Source organism: Pavona decussata, unplaced genomic scaffold (genome assembly GCF_977016875.1).
Source record: "Pavona decussata unplaced genomic scaffold, jaPavDecu1.1 SCAFFOLD_215, whole genome shotgun sequence".
Classification (NCBI taxonomy): Eukaryota; Metazoa; Cnidaria; class Anthozoa; order Scleractinia; family Agariciidae; genus Pavona; species Pavona decussata.
This window is the reverse complement of record NW_028145620.1, coordinates 3,287,098-3,310,000: the sequence shown is the minus strand read 5'-3', so window position 1 is coordinate 3,310,000 and position 22,903 is coordinate 3,287,098. Positions and strand designations below refer to the sequence as shown.

Here is a 22,903-nt window from a genome sequence, read left to right as displayed (position 1 = left end):
TTAAGGACTTACTTTTTTATTTTGTGATCAGGTAATGTATTAGTATAAAATTAATTTGTTTTGAATCAATCTTTCTCATAAATCCTTGCAATTGCAGACATGCATGTAGAGCCTGTGTTAAATTATTGGAGTCATGCTTTATACCAAACTCAGGAATCCAGCTGAAACCTTCATTCATAAATTATTGAAACAATGAAACAGATCAAATTCAGTGACCACAAGGAAAAATACAATGTAATGTGCATTGTATTGCAAATAATAATCCTGTTAAGTTTATTATCATTTTAATAAGGGCATGCACATGCAATGGAATAAAATGTAATGATTAATGTCTATACAGTATTTAAATCAAATCAACTCCATACCCTTAGTGGTTTGCATATAAAGGAAAACTCCACATCAATACCACGTCCCCCAAGCTTAAAGCTCTCTTCACCCTTTTTTACCAGCAAAAGGTAGAGTGCCTTCAAGTCAAGTACAACTGTAAAAAGAGATAGTGTCAATAAAGAATGTAAAATATGTAATATACAATTCACATTCAGTGCAGAGATACTCCATAAGAGAAACAAGGGACTGAATTCTGAGCAACCTTAAAATAATAATTATTTTTAGTCCACAGATACACCATAAATCAACAAAATTATGATTACCAGTTTAACCTTGTACACGTGTAACTCAAGTTATTTCATTATAAGCCCACCAAGAAATATGAAGTATACTTCTAAATCATTACCTTTTTTTAAACTTATACTGACAAATCTTTTTCACAATTTAGATTAGCTCCAAGGTTCACTCGAGTGCAGTTTATTGATCTCTGAGTGAAACTTCTGCATGAATGTTGATGGGCTTAACTTGAACAGATCAGAATATCATTGAAGTATCTTTAAACCTCACAGTATGTTAAACTGCATCCACCATAATCCCATTTTTCTTGAGCTCATCGTTTTGTTTGTTCACATTCACAATCATCTTTTTGAGACTCTCCCTTAAAAAGGAAATAACATAGTACTGTTAAACCAATACATACTGGACAAAATAAATTATGCAGAGTTTGCTTGAAGGAAAAATCATATGTTGATTATCGAGAGCCTAACGTTTATTTAGTAGAACTTAGCTGTGGGTAGCCTGTCAGTAACCTGTTGACCAACTGTCGGGTTATTGTCGGCCAACAGTTGACCAACAGTCGGTAGAGGGGAGTTGTTCTTCACAGTAAAGGATTTTTGTACAGGTCACAAGGCACCTACAAAGGAGTAAGATCATCAAATATGTTTTAAAATATGCAATTCCTTTCACAATGTGAACTATGAATTGAAACAAATGTGTGTGTGAAATTATTTCTCTATCACTGAAAATGCCTCGTACCTGTCTTCCTTGCAATTGGCAATGGCCAAAGGACAAACTGATTTGCAGCTCTGATTTGACAAGAAAGGTGTTTCCATAGGGACTACCCCAATGAGGACCTGATTTCGACCTAACAATCATGACAATTAAAGTAGATGGAAAAGTATGATGAAGAGTTAATGAAAAAACTAATAAGACTTAACAACAATCATACAAATGCAGAGAAGTGGAATTGCAAACAAAAGGTAAAAAAATATATAGATATAATTTTGTGCTGGCACAATAAATTACTGATTTTATTACACCCATTTTGAAATCATTGGTGATCCTTGCCATCTGATTGGCTCTCAACAGTGCGATTTATTCCCAAATTGCACCATTTTTGCTCTAAATCGCATCCTTTTCTTAGCCCATCAAAATAGAAATGAATCGACAAAAATAGAGCATTCATATTGACAATAAAACTCTGTAATATTAAAATAGGTTTAATATAAAGTGCTAATTGAACTTTGTTTTGTGCAATTTTGGTCCGAAATCATTCTTGTGATTTCAAATCAAACTTGTGCTGCGCACGCGTTCGATTTTCTAATCATGCGTATGATTTCAGACCAAATTGCACTCCACTCAGTTGAATTACCATTATAAATTATACTTATTCTCATGGCTACATATATGCCAACAAATAGGTCAACCTCAACTGATATCAAAAGCTGTTGAGATCCATTTCCTGAAGGGTGTGTTCATTAGTTATTGTATTAGGACTTCACCATCCACAATCAGTGTTCGGGTTTTTTTTTTGTCTGTATTTGGAAGCTAATTCTCTTGTTTCAGACAAAGGTTCTCTTGGAGTAGTCACCAATTATTATCTGTACTTGGTATATTAAAAAAATTAAAATAAAATTTCTGCCTCATCTTATCCTCACATAGATCTGGTTTACCTCTACACAGCACGACCAGGGAATTTGAAGCCAGTTTGTCAGAATTACCATTTTGGAATTTTAAAAGAAATCTAGAAATCTGAGTGAATTAGCTCTTACCAAAAAATGGTCTGCCATCAAGTTTGAGGTTGAGGTGCACATCTCTCTTTCCCTGACCATGTAATCTCATCTCCCTGATGATCCAGGTGACAACACAACCAAGAAAAACTTGATAGCGCGGAACGTCAGGATCGTCTAGTTCTGTAAGGCTCAGTAAACCACGCACCTTACCAAATACCATTGATCGCAGTGCCTTCATGCTACTTTTTGAAAGCAAGATTGGAGTATCTGATGAGTTCTAAAAGAAAAATTATTAAATATTTTTATTGACCATGTTGGTGCAGTTTCAATAAAATAAATCAATTAATCTTAAAAGGGTTTTAAACCCTACCCTTTTTAAAGTTAATAATAATCATTATGTAGCAGTGCATTTCATTGGGAACTAATTTTTTCAAAAGGTACCATTGTTCTCAAGGAGTGATTAACTTAGCCATAGAAACAGTTGTCAGGGCAAGTTCCAAATGCTTCTTCCAGAGGGCTCCTCTTATTAGTGGAAAAATATGGAAATAATTCAATAGTGAGGCTACTGCTAACATTTACAATGGAATTTTCCAAAAATTTACTTTGAGAGCTCCACACAGTTCAACGTTATCTTTTCAACAATTCCGGGGCAAAACTACTGAAAAGAACTACCCACCCCAGATCACATGAGATGACTCCCCCCCCCCTTCCTCCAGAACCAGGGAGTAGGGTCTTTACCAAATTTGATCAGTCATTGACACATCATATATATTAAAATCAACAAGTGAAACTCATCCAGTGCACAACTCACCCCGCTTTTTCCAAGTTAAGTTCGATTCAAGATCATCTGCCAGGCATCATCTGATATTTTTGATTCCAGCTTACAAATTATCAACAACCAATCTGGTACAGACATCATGTGTACTCGTTCATTCCACAACTCTCCAGGTACGAGTTCATCGAAGGCCTTGTTAATGCCCAGTTCCCTCGAAACTTCACTGAAAGCGTGCGAAATGATTTCTTTCCCATCAATGTTTATTTTACTCTTAAACAAGCAGCTGCGAACAATCACGTCGCCCAATTGCTCCCCTTGCTCCAAACATGACGCCTGTACGTTCCTCATGACAAATTCGACCTTTTGTCTGAGTTTTCTTTTCTTATAAGCTGGAGCATACCTTGCATTCAGCGAAATCTGAGTTATGGACGACTTTGAAGGCGTAGAACGATCAAAGGACAACGACTTCTCACTGCACAAACTTTCAAAAAATTTTGGCAGGCTTTCTCCTCTTGGTGTAGAGCATTTTGGCGGGCTTCTCGCTTCTTTCATTTCTCCCGCCGCTGATTCTTCCGGGGATTCTTGGGAGCTCTGAACGGATCTCTCGTCGATTATTTGACTCTTTGTATCGAAAAGTGGATTCATTGCTACTTGTGGGTCGATCACCAGCAAACCAAGCCTGTTTATGGCGCTCTTTAGGGATACAAAAGCATCCGATCGTAGAAAATCCGGTTCACTAGGGTTTTTAAGGCCAATGTTACCAGCAAGCACAGCAAATGCACTCGCAACATAAACATGCTCAGAGCCATTCCTTCCATCAAGCTTATTGAACCACTGTTTTGGAACTGGCCCGCCATTTCCATCGTGAAGATCTGCGATATTTACGCGGCGAACTTCATTGGGAAATATTGCAAACAAATTATTTTCTCCAAACTTTCGCTGCGATTTGGAACACAAATGATCGTTTAAGGAGTACCAAGTCTTGTCTGGGTCTAGGAATCGTGAAAAAACTCGAAAGATCATGATGCTCGAAAGCAACAGAGCACCGCGAATGCTTCCCAGAAAAAGTGAACTAACCTTGCTGAAGGTCTCCAAATTCATATCTGGCGCGTAGTCAAGTCTTTACCAAAAATAGTATGATCTGATTTATCTTTGCTAGATATTAACTAAGTAAGACTGTTTTTCTCGTTCGGTGAAATCAACAACGATGACAGAGTAACTGACATGTTGAATAAATGTACACACTCAAAGAGCGCAAAGGAATGTGTGAAAACTACTTACTCAAATAGCGCGTGACCACAAAGTGTGTCTTTGCCAGGGAAACGTGATCTCCTAGTGCGTGCAATAAAATCAAGCCTCTAGCTTGGCATGTTACTGTTGTACGACTTAAACTCATCAACAAACCTGGAGCTACCCTATGACTCGTACAACCATTTCAACCTAGATGTGCTGGAGAACGACGAGTGTTTGTCGGAATTTAGATTTCAGAAACGAGATTTCACACTATTAGTTGAAGTAATGCAGATACCCGATGTGATAACTTGTTACCAAAGAAGTGTTTGTAGTGGATTGGAAGCCCTATGTATTGTTCTCAAGAGACTTGCATATCCATGTCACTATGCCAATATGATACCCAGGCTTGCGAGGCCTGTTCCAATGTTATGTATGATTAATAACCTTATGATGGATTTAATATATCAGATGCATGGTCACCGAATTTTGCAGTGGAACAACGCACTTCTAAACCCTCGTGCTCTTCAAGAGTATGCAACCTCCATCACAGCCCAAGGATCCCCTTTGGATAATTGTTTTGGCTTCATCGATGGGACTGTGAGGCTGATAAGTAAGCCAGGGCAGACTCAACACATAGTTTATAATGGCCACAAAAGGGGACACGCTATTAAGTTTCAGTCCATTGTGCTTCCAAAGGGAATGATTGACAACATGTTTGGCCCAGTTGGTAAGTTACATAAAACGTGCTCAAATTAAGCCGGCACCTTTGCCTGCTTTTTGTTGATTTTTATTGTTACATGTTAGATTAGTTCTGGTGGAAGGGATGGACGAGAGAGATTTATGTACTGAATATGAAGGTTATATAAAGATATTAAGATCATTTGGCTCTTTTCTTCGTTAGGGGGAAAACGCTATGATGCTGCTATGCTACGCAATTCGCACCTTCTTGATGATCTGCAGCAGTTTGCATTCTCTCCTGGACCTGTGACGCACCCAATGTGCCATTATGGTGATCCTGCATATCCGCTAAGACGGCATCTTCAGGTACCATTTGGAAACATTCATCTAACGGCACAAATGGAACAGTTCAACAAGGCCATGAGCCCCTTAAGAACCTCCGTAGAATGGTTATTTGGTGACAAAGTAAATTATTTTAAATTTATTGACTTTAAAAAGAACGCGAGGACAGGTCTGTCAGCAGTAGGGGAAATGTACATAGTCTGTGCTTTACTCAGAAACGCCCTAACATGCTTGTAGGACAATACAACTTCTGAACTCTACGAGCTTAAACCCCCTACCTTGTAGGATTACTTTGCATAGTCATTAAGGCCACAAACCTTAGTCTTACTCTGAGTTTTCAAGTACTATTCGAATTTTTTTCATATTCCAGACATATCACAAGCATAATTTTGCTAATAAATATATATAATAAAATGAGTATGTTTATATTATTTGAATGGGCTTCTCCCGATGTATTAAGCCCGACGTAACTAATCGAACCAAATCGAATGTTTGATTAATCGAACTTAATCAAACCCAATTGAACCCAATCACGCAATTGGGTTTGATTGAGTTCGATAATCCAACACAATCGAACCCTCACAAAAAAATTGGGCTAATCGAACCAAATCGAACGTTCAAATGGGTTCGATTAGTTCGTTAAGGTTCGATTGAGTTCAATGGGTTCCATTGAGTTTGCGGATTAGGTTTGATTTTGCATCAGTAAATATATATTTTTCTGGTTGGATTCCCGGGTCCGATAGTTGGTTGAAAATGGTGTCCGGAGTAGGAGAACACACACTGTTTTGGGGATGACTCCAGCAACAAAAATTGATTTATTTTCTGTTTTCGAATCCATGCACCGGACAGTGTCATTCAACATTCAACACTGCCACGTAAAGCTCCAAGCCTGTACTGTATCGGCCACGTGGATCTGGAAATAATGTGTAAGTCTTAAGCTGTTAAGCAACCTCCTATGTGCCGAAATTGCAGAGTTTTTTTAAAAATCGTTGTAAACTCCCAGTAATTTACGTTTATTAACACATCACGCTTGCACAAATCGAGATACACTGACGTGACACAATTTTGAGGTACAGGTTCTAAAACACAAAGAAACGAAATATACGATATACAAATGGTAGCTACCAAAAATTAACAACATTACGACAAATAGAACAATTGGGTGTGCAAATACTTCTTAAATCTCAGTAACCAGGCAACGGTCTTCTGGAGTTGATACCAGGAAGATGGCTGGGATAGGAGCTAGCTGAGAATCATTGGGATCTTGCTGTTGGAAAAGTTCCACTGAACTGCAAATGCGCACATTCTCTCTTTTCACCTCTGGGTCGGCCACTTCAACCTGTGGCAGGTCTTTTTGTTTTTCTGGCCAGTTATTTTCGTGTTGCCAAAGGAACTGGGGCCCTTTAAACCACTGCTGCACTTGAAGCCAGCCCCGGTCTGTCTTCATGTCATGGATTCCCCTTGATGCAAGGTCTGCCGGATTCATGTTCGTAGGAACATGTCGCCACTGACTAGGAGTAGTATTATCATGGATCACTTGTAAACGGTTGGCAACAAAGGTTTGGAATCTGCTTGAAGTGTTCCTTAGATAACGCAATACTACTGTGGAATCGGTCCAGAATACAACGCGACTGAGGGGCAACTGCAACTCTTTGCGGATTTGTTTATCCACTTTCACAGCCAAAACAGCAGCAGTAGGTTCCAATCTTGGCACCGTGACTGTTTTAAGGGGGGCCACCCTTGACTTGCCCATAACTAGGGTGCAATGGATATTGTTGTCAGAATCTGTGAGGCGCAGGTAGGATGCCGTACCATATCCCTCCGTGGAAGCATCTGCAAAGTGGTGGAGCTCGACAGACTTTAGCTCTTTAAACCCTGTTGGTTTGTAACATCTTGGGACGTTAACCATTGTCATCTTTTGAAAGCTTTTCTGCCACGCCCTCCATGCTAACAATATTTCGTTGGGGAGTTCTTCATCCCAACCATGCCCAACGCCACAAGGCTCTTGTAGGATACGTTTCCCTGGTAAGACCATTGGTGCTGCCAGGCCAAGAGGATCATACACTGAAGCTACGTATGACAAAATGCCTCTTCTTGTCTCCGCCTTTACTGTTCCCCTACGCAATCCAAAGGTATCGTCTCCAACGTTCCACTGAACCCCCAAGGCTCTTTCTGTTGGCAATTTGTCTAAGTCCAAGTTCACGGTAGAAGCTCTCTCGCTAATTGGGACTTGGGACACCACTTCTCTTTCATTTGAAACCCACTTGGTTAACCGGAAACCACCTCGGGACAGCAGCTCCGAGAGCTCTGTAACAAGGTAATTGCTTCTTCTTTCGTGGGAAGTGATTTAAGGCAATCATCTACATAGAAATTGTTGTACACCGTCTCAACAGATTAGACACTGAATTCACTTTGGTTGTCTTCCGCTGTCTTCCGCAAGGCGTACAAGGAGCAGCTCGTCGCTCCAAAAAGGTGCACAATTATCTGAAAATCAACAGGGTCTCGATCAAGGTCCCCTTCGGGCCACCATAAGAATCGTAGTGCCTCGCAGTCTTCTGGTTTTGTGCGCACTTGGTGGAACATTTTTTCCGCGTCTGCCATGACAGCCACTCTTTCTTGCCGGAAACCTAGCAAGACTCCAACCAGCGAGTTGGTAAAGTCGGGGCCCTGGAGCAGCTGTTGGTTCAGGGATGTATTCTGATACTTGGCTGCACAATTAAAGACTACCCTGACCTTTTCAGGTTTTGGGGGTGCGTTACTGGATGGTGCAGCAGGTACCAGGTGCACGTTCCAGGCGCGGTATTGCTTGGCGAGGACGGATTTGGTGCGATTCTCTTAGCATGTCCTTTGTCTAAATAGTCCTGCATTGTCTCTTTGCACTTTTTTAAAAGGTTTGCGTCCCGTTTCCACCGTTTCTTTAAGAGTTCCAACCTCCGTTCAGCCTGCGACCTGTTGTTTGGGAGGGTTGGATTTTCATACTTCCAGGGAAGTGCAATCTGGTAACGACCACCCACTAGTTTCACAGAGTGGTCCATGATGGCCTTTGCTCGGCGATCTTCTAACGATAAGCATTCCGCTAAGTCAGCTCTAGACTCGGTAAACTCGGAATTGTGGAGCTTTTCCAATTGATGCTGAATTGAGTCGACGCCCTTTTCTCTCAGTACAACCCAGTGCCTGGTCAACGTGAATGAAGTGGACAAGGGCTTCGCTCTCTCTCTCTCCCTTGAGCGGTCCCATGATGGTCCATCCCAACAGGGTCGGTACAGCATGTGGCTGGCCTATCTTTCCAGATCGCACTTTGAGGGGACACAAGGCTTCCGGCGTATCACTACCGATAAGGATAGACACTTTCTTATCCACCAAGTCTGCGATATCGACTCCTTTGAGGTGTGGCCAGTGGTGAACATCTTTCTTTGTGGGGATACTCCTTTGGGTAACTGGTAATGTGTCTGTGGTCCACACCTTCTCTAACCTCACACCCCTGTCAGTGGTAAGGCCCACGACCTCCAGACATAGCTGTTGGCCTTTTCTCAATTGGCTTCCGTTCACTGTAGATAGAGTGAACTCTACTGGAGTGCTTTCTGCTCCCAAGTCTTCAGTAAGACTGTTTAAGCACATGGTAACGTTTGAACCACTGTCCAGGAAGGCATAGGTTTCTATGACACGACCGCCATATGGTGTACTAACTCCGACAGGGACTACCTGAAGACCCACACAACAGGAACTTGCGCTTGAGAAAACACTATTTGTTGCGCTGACGCTGGTCACATTATTTCCAGGACTAGCTTCAGCCACCGGATCAGCAGCATGTGCTTCGTGTTCAGTGGAGCTCGCTGGTTCAGATGAGGAGTGGAGTAATGGATGATGTCTCCTCTGGCAACCCTCTACGCCACATATTTTGGCACGTCTGCACTTCTTCACGTAGTGTCCTGGCCTGAGACAGGTCGTTGTTGTAGTAATTGTGCTCTGAACTTGTGGCAACGCTCTAGGTGGTGGCCACCTCAACATAGGACACATGTGAATGTTTTTTTCCACTTTCGCTCCCAGGTTGCAAAATGTCGCTGGTTACGGTCGCCATGGTTGTGTTTCCATGAGGGTACAATGGTCCTCTCCTTCGTACTTTATCATCCTTTGGCGCTTCTGTCTTCGACGCGATCATCTGACTAAAGTAGGTGTCAGCCACTGCAGCTCTGTCTTGCACAAATTCTGTCAGATGCGAGAAAGTAGGAGTGACTTGAGCTTCATAAAGTTGGTTAGCCTTTTCGGCCCACCTGGAACGAAGGTAGGTTGGTAGGCGTCCAACAATTTTGCCCAGCGTGTCAATTGAATCCAGGTTGCTTTTGTATTCTAACTGGGTTGATCCAAGAAGACACGTTTCCATATCACGGGTGAGCTGTGATAGTTTCTCTGGATCTGGTGTCCGGATTGGAGGACCTCCAACGACCTTATCCAAGAAGGCTTTGGTAACAACATGGGTGCGACCGAAGTTCTTCCGCAGTATTTCCTTGCTCGTTTGTATCCTTCTTCAGGGGGCATAATAATACAATGTTCGATGGCTTCTCTGGCCTTCCCTCCGCAGTACTGGATTAAATAGTTCAAGCGCTCAGCATCATTCTCTTCTTTAGCTTCCACATTTACTTCGAAGTTTCTCATGAATAATGGAAAGGCACGTGGTTCCCCATAGAATGTCACGTACTCTCTCTGCGGCGTACGTAACCCAGGAACAACTTCATCCATTGTCTGTTGCTGTCTTTCCAGTAGCTGCTGTAAATCATTAGATCTGCTACTTGCTTGTGGTGTCACAACATTTCTTCCAGCAACGATCTCCTTGCTATGTATGTCGGGTGAACCCCTGAAATCCTCTTCCAGGACATATGCTCCTTGTTCTGTTCCTTTTGAAATTTCTGCAAGATAATGAAGTTCTTCTTGCTGGCGTTTAATCTCTTGTTTCTTCAGCGTGATTTCATGTTCTCGAATGGATCAATTCATTTCTTGCTCTAGCCGTGCCCTAGCTTCGGCCATTTCCTTCTCTAAGGTTCGTTGTTGAGACGCTTAAAGTTCTTCAAGTTTGCGCCACTTATCAGCCCATCTTGATTCGAAGGAGTTTGAACCACTCGACGAACGAAAATCCTTTGCATTGTTTGTCCTGAGGGATGGGTTTGCCCGTCACGGGTCGGGATCCCGCGTGCAGATACGAAGATTGAATTTCCTGGCATGAACGGCGCTGAAAAAAGGTGTTAACTGCGATAATCGATGTGTTGGGAGGACAGGACTTTCGCCTAATCTTTGGCGTTGTGAATCTTGCATCCTTATGTCGCTGGTTTGTTTCGCTGCATCGGGATGCGTGTTTTGAGAAGAAAACGATAGCAAGCTGTCCAGCGTCGACTCAATTTTCTCTTCGCCAGTTGTGTTAGAGACACTAATTCTACGCCCAGAATTTTCGCCAGGGATCTCTGCAGACTCAGGCAAAGCTGACATTTCGGCAGAAATTTTGTTAGCGCAAATTTTGGAATCTCCACTAGGAGGAATCGAGGGGTTAGGTTGTTGACTTGTTTTGCCCACTAATTCGCCCGAGCTTAATTCATATGCTTCACCATCTGTGGTTTGCTGTGGCGTCGTAGATTTCTTCTTTTTCTTGGTGTGCCCACTGTAATATGCGGATAGACACGAAGGAAGACACGCGTTCACTCTCAGATGTGATTTACTGTAAATCTTAATCTTAGGTAATCATGTTACAAATACATTATTGTATCACGTGTCTATCAAGTGGTGTAATCACTACACTCCTCCTTCTTCAGATCAGTTCCTCAGAGTTCATATCTTAATCAAGTTCTGGGTTATGCTTGACACATACATGCTCGTGATCAATAATACATATTCAGTACATAGCAACTGTGTGATCATGGTTGATAATCAAATAGTAGTCATGTCGATAGCACTAATAAAGACGTTCAATGTTCATAATTTTGTCCATAGTTCCTTCAATGTTCATAGTTGAATCAATGTTTGTAATCATTTGGCATAGTCCTTTAAATGTCCATCAAATGTGGATTTTGTCTGTCGCTGAGATCTGCGCAGTGGTATGGTCTGAATACTGTGTGTGACCATAGCTGGTGCCTGTAGGACAGCGGTGTCTTCGGTTGCTACTAGTTGTATTTCGTGGGTTGTGGCTGTTGGTGGTACAACTGGTCTCGCTGGGCATGCTTCCCTTTATTTGTCTTATGTTGGGAAACAAGCAGTTCTGGGTGGCTTGAATTTCGATGCGTCTCGGCATACTGTTTTCTGGTCATTTACCCTCTTGGCATGGATTGTAGAAGCGATAACCTTTGTGGCCATGTATACATATGGTTCAAATGGAGTTTCTCCCTTGAGTTTCTTTTCACGTTTCACGAGTGCAGCATCTCCGACTTTGAATTTGTGTTCCTTGGCTCTGTGTCTAGTGTCATGGTAACTCTTCAATTTCTGTTTGTATTAAGTGTCTCTTTGCCTGACTTCTTCATCCATGTGTGCTGTCTCTGTTGGATAGTGGTCAAGTTTGGTACGAATTGTTCGGTTCATTAGTAATTCGTATGGAGTAGTTCCTGTTGCAGGGTGGGGTGTCTCTCTGTATGCTTGAAGCATGTCATATGTTGCTTCGTGGAGATCAATTCCTTCTGCGCGGGCTATGGCTGCTGTTTTGTTTTCTAGCTTGTTGAAGCCTTCCACTTGTCCCTGTGCTTTTGGATGTCGTGGTGTGACTTTTTTGTGCTGAAACCCCATTTCTACGGCAAACTCCTTAAAGTCTCCCGAGTTGAATGGCGGTCCATTGACAGATTGGACTGTCTTTGGGATTCTGTGGCTTGCGAAGATTTTCTTCATCTTCTTTCAAACGGGCTTGATTGATGTGGAACTGATAAATTCCACTTCCGGATATCTTGAGTATTGGTCAGTGATGACAAGTGCGTCCTCTCTATTTGGGAATGGACCACAGAAATCAATTTCGATGGTGTCCCATGGTTTGTCTGGTAGACTGGTCATCTTGGCTGGCTCAGTGTGGTGGGTGTTTGTGGCTGTTTGGCAGTCAAAGCAAGTGCTCACAATGGTTTCGATGCGAGAGTTCATGGTTGCGAACCAGTTCTTCCGGCATAGCATTTCTTTAGTTTTGCTGATGCCTAAGTGTCCTTGCTGATGGGCTATCCGGATAATCTTATCTTTCAGTGATTCGGGAGGAATGATTCTGTCGACTCTCAGGATCAATCCTTCTGCCATGTACAGCTCTGCCCTCAGGTCGAAGTATGGCTTGAGGTCTGGGTCGGCCCTGGTCCATTTGCCTGTTTGTATAGCTGTGGTGAGCTTCGCAAGTACTTTGTCGTTTGCGGTTTCTTCTTTGACTTTGTCCAGTACCACTGCATGCTCTGATTGGACAGCTGCAATAACGTATTTCTCAAGACGGTCTGTCCCTGTTTCTGGCAGTGGGTGTCTGGACATGTAATCAGTCATGTTGCTTTTCCTGGGGATGTGGATCATCTCAAAGTCGAGGTTCTGCATTTTCAGGGCTAACCTCCTCGTGGTGGCAGTTTGGCGGTTGGGTTGTTGAACAGTGGTAGGAAAGGTTTGTGGTCTGTTGCTAACTTGAATTTTGGTGCGCCCAACAGGTACATTTGGAGCGTGGTTGTAGTGAATTCTACAGCAAGTGCTTCTCTCTCGATTTGAGAATACAGCTTCTCTGTATCAGTTAAGGTGCAGCTCACAGAGTGGACTGGCTGAAATTCTTGTTCAGTCTTCTGGAACAGTCCTCCTCCTAATCCTTCTGGGCTTCCATGGCAGATGACCAGTGTTGCACGTTCTGGATGATATGGAATTAGGACTGGTTCTTCCGTGATTGCTGCTTTCAGATCCTTGAAGGCTCGTCTTGTTCTATCGACCATTCAAACTGTGCGTTAGCTTTGGTGAGTTTTCTCAGTGGTTCGCATCGGCTGGAGAAATTATTGATATATCTGGATAAGTAGGCTACCATTTGGAGGAAAGATACTAGCTCTCCTTTGGACTTCGGTGGAGCACAATTCTGGACCGCTTGAATCTTGGTTGGGCTTGGTTTGAGGCCTTCTGTGGTGAAGAAGTGCCCGTGGAAGTCGATTGACGCTTTGCCGAATTCACATTTCTCGTGTCGTAAGGTCAGGTTGTGGTCCTCCAATCTCTGTAGCAGTTGTGCAAGATTCTTGTTGTGCTCGTCCCAGTTGTTTTGCTGATCATAATGTCATCACGGTTGTTGAGAACTTTCGGGATTTCGGAGATGATTTTCGCGATTTCTGCGTCAAAGAGGTCTTGACTGTTGACCCCTCCGAAGGCTAGGCGCTTGTACCGGTAATTTCCCCATGGAGTGGAAAAGGTCATAGTCTTGCGTGACTCAGGGTCAAGGCAGAATTGGTGGTAACCATGGTTAACGTCGAGTTTACTGAAGACCTTATAGTCTCTGAACTCAGTGACAAAATCTTCTGTGATTGGAGCTTGGACATTCCGTGTGCGGAGCATTGATTTGTTAAGGAGGTAAAGATCAAGGCTGACTCTGATGTCCTTAGGGTTTTTTGGTTTTGGCTGCACTACGATTGGTGAGCACCAGGTGATTGCTTTGTGGTCTGGGACTTTTTCCATGATGTCGCTTTTGACGAACTCCTCAATTCTGTTTTGTAGAGGTTCAATGAGATGATACGGGACTCGTCTAGGTTTCTGGGCGATTGGTACTGCATCTTCTTTCATAGGCGGGTGAATTTGAATTTCTTGGCCATCTCGAGTTGCCTTGCCGACTCCTTGGAAGAGATCCTTGTGGTGGTGCAGGATTTTCTCTAGCTCGGAGTTCTCATTTTCGACTTTCTTCATGGCTTTCTTTGGCTCTTTTAATCCTCCAGTTGCATCAATCTTTAGCATGCCAAGTTCGTCTAAGCTTGGTCTTCCGAGTAAAGGTAAAGAGTCAATCTTTCCTTTGATCACCACAATAGTCGCTGTCGTGTCTCGTGTTTGGTTTTCAATTTGCACTGTACATTCTCCTTCGATTGGCAGGTCGTGGTTGAGTGCTTTTAGCTTGATTTCCAATTCTTGAAGTTCCACTTCCGGACTTTGTGTTTGCAGTTTTTGGAACTGAAATTCGTCCATAATGTGCGTGTCTGTGCCGGTATCTGGTTCTATTGTGGTTTCGATGCCGTTTATCAGGATTGTACAGGTCTTCTGGATGCCTTGGCTCGCTTTGTGAATCTGCAGATGGTGGATGAAACAGTCATTGCTCAATGTGTCGCTGGAATCGGACTTCCGGTCTATTTCTTCATTTTGCAACACTTGGCGGACTTTCCCATTGTGATTGCTCAGTCTTCGATGACTTGTTTGTCCTTGGTGATCGCGTCTTGTTTGCGGTTCTTTCTGATAGCGAAATTTGTTGTGTTGTTGATGAAAGCTTTTCCTTCGCTGAGGATTTGCGCTGTGCGGTTTACTTCTGCAGACACTTGCCTAGTGGTTTTGCTTTCCACATGCGATGCAGAAAGCGCCGAATGCCGGGCATTTTTGCGTGTGTGTACACCCACATCGACCACATGGTTTTGAATTTGCGAGTTCCCCAATGCGTTTAATTTCTTTTTCTTCGTTAGAAATCTTCTTTTCCATTTCGGTCGCTTGGTGATTAGCTTCTTCGTCGATCGCAGCTTCATCGAGGATCTCTTGAGGTGTCCAAGTTTGGCTAATAACTTTTACTCGAATTCTTCTGTTGTGCATTGTTTTGATCAGATGATCTCGAATGGCGTCATTTTCATTGGGATACTGGCATTTCTTAGCGATTTCTCATACGCAAGCATAATATTTAGCGAGTGATTCGTCACTGTCTTGCAGAAGATTGCCAAGTTGGAATCTCGCATAAGCTTTGTTTTTCTTTGGTAGAAAGTGGTGGTCCAGCTTTCGGATGAAATTCGTGTATTCATCTCCGCCTTCGCTTGGCATCTCTGGTAATGATTCGTCTAGATCGGCGATGGCGCGGCCACTGTAGATGATTAAGCCGTCCTTTTGTGGCTCAGGGTCGTTAATGCCAAAGGAGCGAAATTGTCGTTCTATGTCCTTCCATTTGGCCCATCGGCTTGCGGTATTTGTTGCGTCACGATGGATGGCAAAGGGTGCAATATTGAGCTGTTTGTTCGTGACAGTGATGTGCTGCATTTGCTGTACTTGGGCTCGTGGAGCGGTGCTAGTGCTCGCTTCAACCGGATCAGTCATTAGTCTTGTTGCGTTTTAGTTTTTTCTCTTCTGGTTCTTAGATCCTGTCTCGTCGCCAATGTAATATTTGGATAGACATGAAGGAAGACACGCGTTCACTCTCAGATGTGATTTACTGTAAATCTTAATCTTAGGTAATCATGTTACAAGTACATTATTGTATCACGTGTCTATCAAGTGGTGTAATCACTACACCCACTTTCTTGGTACTGGTTTTCGCTTTCTTTGACATTTTGGCCTATCGAGAGCGATGTAAACTCCCAGTAGTTTACGTTTATTAAAACCTCATCACGCTTGCACAAATCAAGATACACTGACGTGACACAATTTTGAGGTACAGGTTCTAAAACACAAAGAAACGAAATATACGATATACAAATGGTAGCTACCAAAAATTAACAACATTACGACGAATAGAACAGGAAAATAATAAAATACCTCGATAGTAGGCCAGCGTAGCAGATAAAAGAAGCCCAATTTAGCCTCCAGAAAGACAACTCGCTATACAAAATTGCTTCACTATAAAAAAAAGATCTCAAGTAATGATAAAACACTTGAGTACTTATGACAACACTTCTCTAATCCCAGTAATGCTCGTTCAAAGAAAGGAAACTCGATCCTACAATCGTTACATGGTTAACAACTCTATTGTTCCTTTTAATTCCTTTACTTGCAATTATGGCAGTTTCATTTATCTCACGTTATCTTGTGAATATTGTGTTCGAGACTGCGTTCTTCGCAACTTGCATTGTCTTATAGTCCCTTGAACTTATATCATTTTCGATTTTACAATAAACTCACTGTGTTTTTTATTCCCAAAAGTTATTTCAATAAAGTGATTATCAATTATTGCTTTTAATTTTTACTTACATATGTATGCTAAGACGGTCCCGCCGCTGAACTGGCATATTTTAAGTGATTTTTATATGGTTCGATTGGGTTTGGAAATCAAACTCTCACACAAATTTTTTGGTTCGATTGTGTTCGATTTCCGAACTAATTGAACCAAATCGTTCGATTGGGTTCGATTAAGTTCAATTACCAAACTGTTCGATTAGTTTCATCGGGATTAAGATTCTACATGATAGTGAGGCTAAAAGGACACTAACAAAGGGACCTGAACAAGCTTGTTTATCATTCCCTTGGTTTGTGTTTTCTGAGCCTGGTTGTCAAGCTGAATTTCAATATATCAAAAGCAACCCATGGAAGTTGGTTAGAAATCTCAACACCCAACCCTTCAAAATTAATATTTTTTAATTTCGCATTCATGGATACTCCCTTCAGTTGTTATAATAGGTAGGTTCCTTTCTCGCAGATTTTAATAATGCTTCCTAAACCACAAAATTATAAATACAAGATTGCCTAATTCCCAAGTAAGCTTTATTGAAAACTGTTAGTTAGCATAAGTAAGATATATCTGTTCAGCATATTGCAAAGTGTGTGACAACAGATTATGCTCAAACTGGTTTGTAAGAAGTTTTCAAACGTAAAATTTGTCAGAGGGGCATGGTTTCTAACGTCTTTGATGGTTTGTAAAGACGTTCTCTGGTTAAAAGGTTAAAAACACTAAGCATTCGATTGCCAGTCTGCAATCTTTAAAAATCTTTGTGAAATTTTGCTTGTCGAAGCCAAGAAAGTGTTACTCAACATCATAGTTATAGTCATATGCATTGTGTGTTGAAACTAAATGCATATGAGGTTTTTCCTTATCACTATGATGAATCTTTAAAAAGTGAGATGTAAGAAGCGAAGGCAGAAATATATACAAAGAGGTGAGAAACAATAACGAACAGATATGAATAAATACAATAATAGAAGGAAAATACTGGTGTGAAGAAAAAATATTGATGGCATGAATAAAGTTATAATAAAATTGAGTATTGTCTTGGCAATCGAAAGCTTAGTGTTTTAAAACTTTTAACCAGAGAACGTCTTTAGAAATTTTTTAATTATGCCTGGTTGCTCATCGATTTTTGTTTCAGCTTTTACAAAGCTGGAACCTACATTGTCATCGTGTAGTGTAAGTATGTAAGAAAGTAGGTAAGTCCATTTTCCGTGAAGGTTCGGCATGCCGAAGGTTATTGGCGATCTTTCATGGATAAATACGATGTCTTTTAGTGACAGGCCTACCCTTTTCTTTTGGGCCTGGGAACGAGATTAACGTAGTTCGATACCCTGATTCGTTGTCGGTTCGTTGTATCTCGTAGTTTTCGACAATCTTCGCTGGATTTCATACGGTTGTCGGTTTATATTAGCCTGCGTGGCAGGCGCTAGAAAGGGGAAGGGAGAGGGAAAAATTGGGCGTGCGAGAAACGCCCGGCCAGGGGAGAAGGGTCAAAGAAGCGCCTGCAGCGAACCCATTGTTTATTTCATCTTTCTCGTTCGTTGGCGACGAAAAATCGCCATTGGTTTGTTTTTATTTATGCGTCAATCATCGCCAGATACGACCTTCTGATTGGTCCAGATGTTTTGGAAGCCATTTGAGACTGAAAATCAAGATGACAGATGCACTCGAAAGAGACAGGGAAGCCAAGTTTGAGCAAATTTTGAAGGAAATCTTGCTGGAGTTAGAAGGTAAAGGTCGCAAAATAACCTTGAAAGATGAACAGAGAAAAGCGGTGAAACAACTGTATGGAAAGAAAGACTTGGTGGCAGCTTGGTGGCAGTTTTACTGACGGCTTTCGGAAAGAGTCTTATCTTCCAGTTGCTGGTGTTACAGAAAATAGAAATCGCAATGGCCACACTCAAACTGCTTCTGTGCTAGTAATTTGCCCTCTTACTAGCATTATTAACGACCAAATTTTTGAAGTGGAGAGTATGGGTTTATCTACGTGTAATTTGTCGGAAAAGCTCGCTGATTTAACAGTACGGTATTTATTTTATTGCACTCGATGGATTTCTGCCAAATAATCGCCTTGTGATCAAAATTCTCACCCATTCGCTGTTGTAGAGTAATCATTGATTTGTGGGTCATACAAACACCCAGGTGGTTTAACTGCCCAAAGTCTTTAAAACTAACACCACTGTGGAAAAGAATTATCGAAATCCTGTACGCAACAGCAAACGTAATTCTTTTCGATCGGCCATACTGCTTATGCCTGCCGCTTATGTGTTTATCCATTATTTCACGCACTCTGGGTTCCGGCGAAAGTAAGCAATATTTCTATTGGCTGGCATTTGACAGGCAGACGGTCGCAAATGTTGGCCGTTTGCATATTAATGAGGGGGCGAGACGAAATAAACAATGGGTTCGCTGCAGGCGCTTCCTTTTCCCCTCTCCCTCGCACGCTCAATTTTTCCCTCTCCCTTCCCCTTTCTAGCACCTGCCATGCAGGCTAGTTTTATATCGATGTTAAAAACGTCATAGCTACGCTTGCTATGTGCCACGACAGGTTGGCGAGCTCTCAGTCGGCTTTTTTCGTACGGAAGATCCTTGTATGCAATTCAAACTGGCTGCCGCATTTCTCATGCGTGGATTTTCAAGGTGGCAGTTTGTGGGTCTTGGAGAATGTGAATTTTACCGTGCTTTATGTTAAATTGATTGAATTATCATATTTCAAATAGCTTTGGCGAAATTTTCGAAAAACATAAGCTTACTTAGTTGCGTTTAGTAACTCCGAGTGTGCTTGGATCGGTCTCCTTCACGTACATTCATTCCATGTAGCTTCATTCGAGGCGAAAATTGAACGTATTTGCTTTTCAAGGGTGAAGACAGGTCTGTCTGAATAAGTTTTTTTAATTAGAGAGCTTATTGTGTGTTTATCTGTGTCTTGATTCACACTTATGTAAACCATGGGGGAGCCAAACCATATCTTTTACTGTTCCCTGTGTATTTTTAAAAGTGTAAACAAACCGAAATCCTCCAGTGCATACCAAAATGCGCCTATATGACAACACAATCAAATTACGATGCACAATTTTGGCACTGACTAAAGCTGTTTATTTACCCCTCTGAATTTTATACAACATTGCTTCTTTACTGCAATATTCTACAATTGTTACACGGGCCCGAAGCATTGATTGACTGATTTAAAATGGACCACATGTTTAATTTAGAACTCCTTTAGCTGCTAATTTTGCGACAGATCATAGTTTGAAACCTACCTTGACGAGTTGAGCTTCCCTTACGCTTAGTCAATAACGCAAATAGAGATACCTAGAGTATAATGTTAGTCTAAAAATCCCCCTCTATCACTTGGAAAATAACCTCCCTACAAATTTGCAACCCCACCAACATAGAACATACACCACCGAAGTAACACCCCAGCATTGCAACTTTTTCACAAAAGCGCAAAACGGGAGTCAATAAAGCAGACAAAAAAAAACTTACTGAAAATGTAACAGTCACATATAATGTATTGATCTTTGAAGAGATTCCCTTTCATTTTCTTACGATGACTTTTTTCAGGGTCACTGGAACACAGGCAAAAACTTTTCATTGTGGTAGCTGAAACCACATGCACTCCTTCGAGTGCCTATTTTTAATCTTTGATGGTCCTCAACAATAGGAATAGTATTAGAAACAAACACTGTGCTTAGGTGCAATAAGCACAATTAATACAACCAAAAACACAACAGACTGATGTAGTAAAAGTTTACCGAAGTATAAACTTGGTCAAAAAGCCATACAGGCTCTGTCAGTTAATAAAATGTAAATAAACTGTAATCAATATTGATGGCCAATAATTTGTCTCCTGAAAAATCTGCTCTCAGTTTATTTATTTTTTAACCAGCTCTTTCAAAACTGCAAACAAAGCCTGATTTTGCTGTTGCTGCTGGTTCATCATTGCTGACTGCATTTGTCCTAGCTGCTGAAACTGTTGTTGCTGCTGCTCTTGAAATGCGGAAAACATTGTCTGTTGCTGTTGTTGAAGCAAAAGCTGCCTACTCATTTCTTCCTGCCTCTTTCCTTGAGAAGCCTGTGCCTCCCTTTGTAACCTCAGCTCTTCTTTTTTGAACTTCGACTGTTCTCTTAAGTACTCGACTACTTAGCTTCCACTTCGTTTTCGCTTCCCTGGTTTAACATCCTCTGTGCTCCCTTCATTCAGCTGTTGTCTCTTTCTTGTCTCTCCTACTCTCTCTAATGCCTTATTTCGTATCTCCTCTGCCTCCTTCTTTTCTTTGTCTATCTTTTCTTTCCTTTCGGGACAGATTCTGTTGTTCTTCGTCAGAAGCAGCTGCCTTTGCACATATTTCTTCCATTGCATTATTGATCAAAATTCACTGGGTAGATCTACTTGTATACCACTTGGGTGGATCTACTTCTATGCCACTAGCCTTCCTCTCGTCTGTTATTTTCTTCTTGTATTTTTTTATAAGGACAAGATTTACCCAATCTCTCACAGGTCTTGCAGTGACAGTAAATTTTGGATCTGACACTACATTTGAATGATGGGCTATTTCTTCCCATAGGCTTGATCTTTCTCTACTCCCTTTTGGTTCTGAGAAGGAATCAATGGCTTAAACATCTTTGGCAAGAAGGATATCGTGATCTTAATAGTCCAGTGCATTGGTCCAGCCCTTAAAACATCAACAAGAACTTTTTACTACATGTACAGTGCATTGTAATTTTCAAGGAAAAAATGGATTCTTTATCTCCTGACACCAACGTCTAGCAGATAAAAGAACTACATAACAAGCAAACTAGTCACCACTGTGTAATTTTAATACAAAATAACAGAAATTTCAGATTTATTTGTTTTAAACCTGGCAACACATGCCAACTGGTTTTGGACTCTAATCCATTTCTGAGCTAGAAAATGCTCAGCTGTAACATATTTATCCACTTTTACTGTAACAATTTACTTACATCATTCCACTCTGAACTTCTTGCCTTGAATACCTATTTAAAAATTAGGCAAGACTATATTGAGTACACAAGCTAGGGACCGCTGCATGGGACCCCTTCCCCCCTGTGGATGGGTATGGGAGAGGTGCGACTGCCCACATGCATTCCCATTTACCTTAAGGTTACACACATGAGCAAAGTGGGACTCATAAAGAGGGCAGCCTCTTGGACGATTAAAATTAATGCAGATGTTCCTCTCATCCCACTATAACTAGCAAAACCGATGATGGGAGGAGCTTGTGCAGGGGTGGCCTTTGGAGGCAATGGCTCCAGTAGTACTATGTGGAGGTGATTGGAATCATAGCTCCATGTATTGCTGTAAACAGCCTGTAAGTGGTGAAATTCGTCATCATACTTTAGGACTGAGCACCATGTGAATTTGGTGCTGAGCTCCATAATTTTTATAGTGTACGCTAGATAATGCTGCGCATCCTGTGAGGATGGCAGCTTACCAGCACTAGGTAACGTATGAAATATTCTAATATTAGCAATCACTCACTGGGCAATAGTTACTGACTCAAGTTTGGGGTTTTTAGGCCCGTACAAGACCACAAATTTTGTGGCTCCGAGTTCTGATAAAGTTCTGTTCTCCACGGTGGACACAATCTCATCGATAAAATCTATTATTCTTAATATCTCCTCACCCTTAGCCACCTGTGCAGGTTTGAGAAACATCCGAGACTGCTGAGCTGCTTATGGTTAGGCAAGATGCCCATCTGGATTGTTTACCTCCTGAGGCTGATGAAGTGGCGCTTGAGGCCGTCATTTGGCTGGATGGCATGGCTGATACTGGTACCGACGATATACTTCTCTGTGAAGAGCCTTTGTGACTGGGTAGCGGCGGTTTCTGCTGTAGGTCCATGAGACGTTGCTGACTCTCAGCTATCGCCTTTTTAAGCTGCCTGATATGCAAAGCCTTTGCTAACTCTAGCTCTGCGAGTTTAAGTTTTTGCAGCTGTTCCTGCACGGGTTCTTCGTTGTCCTCATCTGCTTCCACGTCCTCAGCTTTGAACTGAAAACTACAATCTGAGCTACATAGACTGGTTATTTCAATTAAAAGCTCTAGTATGTCTTGTTTTGAATAAGAAAATGTAATGTTAGAGAGAAACATCGACAAATAGTCTAAGACTCCCAAGTCATTTCTAATTTTGCAGGCATCATCACTAGCTTTTTGTTTTGAAACAGCTGACTGATGAATTTATTATAGTTTCAGGAATAAATGCAACAACTCAATGCGTACTTTCCCTACGGTATTCTTAAGTACCAAGCCATATTAAAAATATAATTTTCAGGGCAAAAATGGAGGTCAAATATGTGAAATGCTACTCACGATCAATGCCAAACAAAGCTTTCTTGCGTCGGGCACCAGAGCAGAACGTCTAGATATTTCCCGCCAGACATGCGCAATGTGTCATTTGGGTTTTCCCACACAATTTCAAGTCGCCCTTCTCGTTCTCA

General features: G+C 41.7%; 1 protein-coding gene, 1 long non-coding RNA gene and 1 pseudogene across 2 annotated transcripts in view; 2 read left to right on the top strand and 1 right to left on the bottom strand.

Annotated features, from left to right (window-relative positions):
* The window catches only part of LOC146460066 (uncharacterized), a 3,150-nt gene extending 723 nt beyond the window's left edge, over nucleotides 1-2,427 (bottom strand). The window contains exons 1-3 of the long non-coding RNA XR_014857787.1: nucleotides 2,379-2,427; nucleotides 1,363-1,471; nucleotides 366-481 (exon numbers count right to left, since the gene is read on the bottom strand). This is a non-coding gene — a long non-coding RNA (uncharacterized LOC146460066). The remainder of the gene's footprint in view (nucleotides 1-365; nucleotides 482-1,362; nucleotides 1,472-2,378) is intronic.
* LOC146460064 (uncharacterized) overlaps nucleotides 1-22,903 on the top strand; it is a 52,997-nt pseudogene that overhangs the window by 28,777 nt on the left and 1,317 nt on the right.
* Nucleotides 4,483-5,820, top strand: LOC146460065 (uncharacterized). The gene is made up of 2 exons (XM_085088749.1): nucleotides 4,483-5,074; nucleotides 5,249-5,820. Exons 1-2 carry the CDS (start codon nucleotides 4,483-4,485, stop codon nucleotides 5,602-5,604), a joined length of 948 nt encoding a protein of 315 aa, XP_084944875.1. The 3' UTR covers nucleotides 5,605-5,820.

Excerpts from the sequence above, each read along its gene's own strand:
- LOC146460065 (XM_085088749.1), top strand. The coding sequence starts at position 4,483 with ATGTTACTGTTGTACGACTTAAACTCATCAACAAACCTGGAGCTACCC. Across the intron at positions 5,075-5,248 it reads CAACATGTTTGGCCCAGTTG|GGGGAAAACGCTATGATGCT; the intron begins GTAAGTTACATA and ends TTTCTTCGTTAG.